The sequence below is a fragment of the Gekko japonicus genome, unplaced genomic scaffold, assembly GCF_001447785.1.
Source record: "Gekko japonicus isolate JY-2015 unplaced genomic scaffold, Gekko_japonicus_V1.1 scaffold6145, whole genome shotgun sequence".
In the NCBI taxonomy this organism is placed as follows: Eukaryota; Metazoa; Chordata; class Lepidosauria; order Squamata; family Gekkonidae; genus Gekko; species Gekko japonicus.
The window spans coordinates 21,087-26,550 of record NW_015168853.1 but is presented as its reverse complement, the minus strand read 5'-3'; the positions used below and the strand labels follow the sequence as shown (position 1 = coordinate 26,550).

The window sequence follows — 5,464 nt, the reverse complement described above, 5'->3', positions numbered from 1 at the left end:
TAGGGAAATTTTTGGAAATTTAATTGAAGAAGAGAAGAGACTGGATTTATACCCCGCCCACTCAGAGTCTCAGAGCAGTTTACAAACTCTTTTCCCTTCCCTTCCCCCCCAACAGACACCCTGTGAGGTAGGTTTGGGCTGAGAGAGCTCTCTTGAGAATTGCCCTTGAGAGAACAGCTTTGAAAGAACTTGTAACTGACCCAAAGTCACACCAGCAGCGGCATGCAGAGGAGTGGGGAATCAAACCCAGTTCTCCCAGATTAGAGTCCATGCACTTAACCACTACACCAAACTGGCTCTCTTATTGAATAATAAAGTATATTTTTACCTGATTTTGCACCATCGGCCTTGGCCCATTTTGTTTTTAAAAAAATCTCATGTTCTTATCGGAATATAGCTTGGTAGCGAGAAGAGAAATGCCACTAATCATTTATTGGCACAACTTTGGCCTTGCACAGATTGAGATTTGGTTAGACCTAAGTGGACGAATGAACTGAATCTCAATCGGTACGAGCGGAAGTAGTTCGGATAAATGATGAGTGGTATTTCTCTTCTCGTGATGGGATCGCATTCCCCTAAGAACATGAGTCACGAATGTTCCGGCTTGATGGGAACATCTGCATCTAGATGGAGCTTTCCGTAAGAATGAGCAGGCCTGTAGCTACAGTGGGGCATTTCGGGGCCTGGCCCCCCCACCTTCCTGCCGAGGCCCCACAACTTCCATCTAGCCAAGACCCCCATTGCCACTACCCCTTCCCCAAGCATGACTTGTTTCCACAACTGACAATAGTGCCCCCCACGACTTATTTAAAGGGCCCCCGAATTACAAAATCCTGGCTACAGGCTTGGGAACGAGTTTGAGAACAAGATGTTATCGTGTCTGTGACTCTGATACGAGGACTCACGGTTATTTGACATGGGACCTGGGAAAACTGTGGCCCCATGCCAAATCAGGCTCCCACGGCACTATTAAAAGAAATTCCCGCCAGGAACTTCCACTTCCAAAATGGTGTTGTGTCCCTGTGACAGACCCACAAATGCCTTAACGTATAGCTGGGCACTTAAGAATCTGTTAGGGACTCCATGCCTCTTCTCCACACGTCCACTGATTCAGATCTAAAGGGTAAATCACATTGGGTATCGCCTACCTCACCCTGAGCTGGATGGGCCAAGCTAACCTGATCTCGTCAGATCTCAAAATCGCAGCAGGGTTGGCCTGGGTTAGTACTTGGATGGGAAACCACCGAGGAAGCCCAGGGCCACTGTGCAGAGGCAGGCAAGGGCAAGCCACTTTGGTTTGTATCGTGCCTTGAAAACTTTATGGGGTCACCATTAATCAGTTGTGACACACACATACATATTGCTTGCCTGCAGGATTTGGATAAGCTTGCATATATGCAGGTCATGTTGAGAAGGGGATCACCAGATGCAAGTCATGTTGAGAAGGGGATCACCAGATGCAAGTCATGTTGAGAAGGGGATCACCAGATGCAGGTCATGTTGAGAAGGGGGTTACCAGATGCAGGTCATGTTGAGAAGGGGGTCACCAGATGCAGGTCATGTTGAGAAGGGGGTCACCAGGTATGAGTCATGTTGAGAAGGGGGGGTCACCAGATGCAGGTTATGTTGATTTTGGGAGCTGGGCTCTCTTTGCTCTGTGTATCCCTGTTATCTATTGGAATCTGATGGCATTGCTCCCGTTTCCCTCTTGACAGTGTATCAAAGAAGGGAAGGCGACTCCTGCTTATACCTACAAAGTGGCCAACAGTCACCCTGAAATGGAGCACAAGGTGAAGCCAAGAAAGATGTTATTTCACAACAAGCATCGCTACCAGAAAGTCGTGGTCCACTCAGTCCAGGCAGTAGATAACCGGACGTACAACGTCCTTTACTTGGCTACAGGTATTGTGCCTTCAGCTTAAAATAACTGATGTGATGTGTTAAGTCCTGGATGTAGATCTGGGTTTGAATCCCTGCTCAGCAACAAAGCTTGTTGATCTTGCATTGTTCAATTTCTCTCTTGTTGAATCGAGTTAGCCACGACTGTTGTAAGGATAAAAGGGAAGTGTAAAATGTTTACCTGCCCTGAACTTTTTGGAAGAAGACAAAATCAATAATATAAAATGGGTCTTGGGATCTCTGTGGCAACGAATGTACTCTTCTGTGGAAAATTTATGTTCATTTTTTTAAAATGTAGGAACACAGAGATTTATGGGCAGGGAGATCCTTTTTTTTTAATAAATCCCCCCCCCCCTCCCCACTCAAGAGGAGATGACTCCTTGACCTGCCACAGGGACCATCTGAAAACAGTGTCAGAGGGTTGCTATGCTGAACTGCAGTAGAAGAATACGATTCAAACCCAGTAGCACCTTAAGAGGTAAAGGTTCCCCTTGCTCAAAAGCCAGCCGAATCTGACTCTAGAGGGCGGCCCTCATCGTTTCCAAGCCGAAGAGCCAGTGCTGTCTGAAGACGTTTCCATGGTCATGTGGCCGGCATGACTAGATGCCAAGGCGCACAGAACTCTGTTACCTTCCCACCAAAGCGGTACCTATTCATCTACTTGCAGTGTCTTGCTTTCGAACTGCTAGGTTGGCAGGAGCTGGGGCCAGAGACGGGAGCTCACTCCGTCACGCGGCACTAGGGTTCCGAACTGCCAAACTACAGACCGTTCGGTCTGCATAAACTTTTGAGAGTCAAAGTCCCTTTCTTCAGATAGTGAGCGTTGACTCTAGAAAGCTTGTACCCCAAAAATCTTGCTGTTCCCTAAGGTGCTTAGCAGAAACACAAGTAACATCGTGTCTACACAATAAAGAACACTGTTATTTTCATGAAGCGGAAAGCACTCAAATTTAAACTCTATAATTTTAGAGAGGTGTGAACTGATGACCTTGAATCTAGCTATTCATCTGAAAATAGATTGCCTTTTCTTCTCGTTCATTAGCTTCAGAGACGCTTAACCGTAAAGTACATTCTCGCAGAGTGGCCGTCCGTTTAATTTCAATGGGCTTCTGCCGCAAGAGAACATTCTGGTGGGTCGTGCACGCAGGCCATGCATTATTTTCCCAAGCCATGAAAGGAGATGTGTGTTCACGCACAACTCTGATGATTTATTCATCGGTTTTCCACTGCACAGGACGCCCCGAGAATCTTTCTTGATCCGACAAAAGAGTCTGGTTGCTTCGAGGTGGACCAAAACAGATGTGGCGCTTGTACTGTAAACAATGAAAACATGCGCGTGGGAGGGGAAGACAGTATGTTATTGGCAGTGGAGAGAGTTTCTGATGGTACAATAACACATCTAATTTTTTGAGGCCATAATCTGGATGGCCCAGGCTGGCCCCATCTTAAACAGGGTTGGTCCTGGTTAGCATTTGGATGGGAGACCACCAAGGAAGTCCAGGGTTGCTATGCAGAGGCAGGCAGTTACAAACCACCTCTGAACATCTCTTGCCTTGATGATCCAGGCAATGATCCAGTCTCATTAGATGGAGACTAAGCAGGCTTGGCCTTGGTAGTACTTGGATGGGAGACCACCAAGGAAGTCGAGGGTTGCTATGCAGAGGTAGGCCATGGCAAACCACCTCTGGCGTGCATGGGGCTGGTTTCTCAGTGGCCCACTTGCTGCAAGCTTGTCATTACGGCTGCCATGCACTCAGGGGTCATTTCGTAGAAAAAGAGCTAGGGGGACTCATTAGCATAACTCATTAGCATATGCCACACCCCCTGACATCACCGGAAGTGTGTCCTCCCCACAGCCGGCGGCGACCACCAGCGGGCACCAGCAGGGAGCTTCAGGCCCCGCCCTCCCACACCTCACCCGGGGGGATGGCGTCCCCCCGCGTCCCCCCCCCAAATGACCCCTGCATGCACTTATGAATTTTCGGAAACCAGTGGGAGTCCCACAAGCCTTATGAAGACTAACAGCTTAGGGTTGCCAAGTCGCGGCGGGGGATCGTAGGTCTTCACAGAATCCTTGCCGCGGGGACAGCGAGACGCATTGCACCCGCCGTCGCCAGGATCTGACGCTACGCATCGCTCTGGCAACGGGGCTCCAAACAGCGTCTCACCGTCCCCGCGGCAAGGATTCTGCAAAGACATGCAGATCCCCCGCCGCGATTTGGCGAGATTTGGCAGGCTTATAACAGCTTGATAAGGGTATCGACTCGAAACAGGGCTGTCGTGTAGTGCTAACCTTGACATCTTCATGCTCCGAGGGACTTATCTTCAGCTGTTAAAGAAAATGGTTCTTTCTGTTCTTACAGCATAAAGAAGATTGTTGGGTTGGTCCCCTTCAGACTGTATGCAGTCCCGCTTGCAGTGATATATCTTTTAATGTAATGACGCACTTTGTACTTTATTTGGTCTTGACATGATCGCTCATCTTATATCGCTATGAATATTTTTGCAAGACACCAATTTGGTTTATATTCTTCAAGGTTGCTTTTGTATGCTCGGTCCGTTTTAAGGTCACAGCCATTCTATTCTGCACAGCATGTGGACTGCCCTGCTCAGTGGGGGGGGGAATGAGAGGGAATGTTGCCCCTCAATCGTATTGCCACCAGTGTTCCCTCTAAGCTGAGTGAGTGTGAGCCGGGTCACAGTTTCTTAGCCTCCAGCTCACAGATTTTTGCCTTAGCTCAGGAAGGATGGGGCTCCGGAGCAAGCTAATTTATGCAGCAGCCCAATCGCTCGCTCACAACTTTCGTGCCAGCAGCTCACCAGATAGAATTTTTGCTCTCGGGACTCCACAGCTTAGAGGGAGCATTGGTCGCCACGCCTGTTTTAGCTTTGGTCTCTGCCAAGCAGGCATAGCATCCCACCTCCTAAATGACCCCGTCCCCTGCTTCTCTCTTTGTGCAGAGAACGGAACCATCCACAAGATTGTGAATTTAGCAGACGGCCCCATCAATATCCTGGAGATCCAACCTTTCCAAATCCCTGCTGCTATCCAGTCCATGGTTTTGGACAGTACAAAGGTAAGACCCTTTGAGGTCAAATTGGGTTGAGAGAGGTAGCCTGGAAGGGAGGCGGTCAGTCGGTCCATCAGAGCTCCGGGAAACGATTTCCCGCGAGTGCGCGCGAGGACTTGGAAGCACGTGAGGACCAGAGAGGATTGCTTCTCCGTGCTGACGGATGCAATCTGGGCACAGGATTGGTCTTCTCAGAGGTCATTTCGGGGGGGATTGCGGGGGATCGCAGTTCCCCCAGGTGAGGTACGGGGGGCGGGGCACATGATGAAGCCCTGCCCCCTGCTTCCAGCCGCCCCGCTTCCGGCCCTCATTCAGCCAGGAGGAGGCAGGAGAAGAGGGAGGGTAAGTTGCTTCCTCCCTGCCTCTGCCCACCCCTGCCTGCCTGGGGCCAGGGAGGGCCTTCGCGGGGCTTCCTTGCACTCCCGCCGGCCTTGCAGGTCCACCGCCAGGGCCCTCATGGGGCTCGGCAGTGGAGCTGCAAGGCCGGCGGTGGC

At 50.1% G+C, this 5,464-nt stretch overlaps 1 protein-coding gene across 1 annotated transcript in view; it reads left to right on the top strand.

Moving 5' to 3' along the window:
* The window catches only part of LOC107114312 (semaphorin-7A-like), a gene marked incomplete at its 5' end in the record, with an annotated part of 21,604 nt that overhangs the window by 6,074 nt on the left and 10,066 nt on the right, over positions 1-5,464 (top strand). Inside the window, 2 exons of the mRNA XM_015415759.1 lie at positions 1,716-1,902; positions 4,861-4,976. Of these exons, the coding sequence (XP_015271245.1) occupies positions 1,716-1,902; positions 4,861-4,976 (303 nt within the window). The remainder of the gene's footprint in view (positions 1-1,715; positions 1,903-4,860; positions 4,977-5,464) is intronic.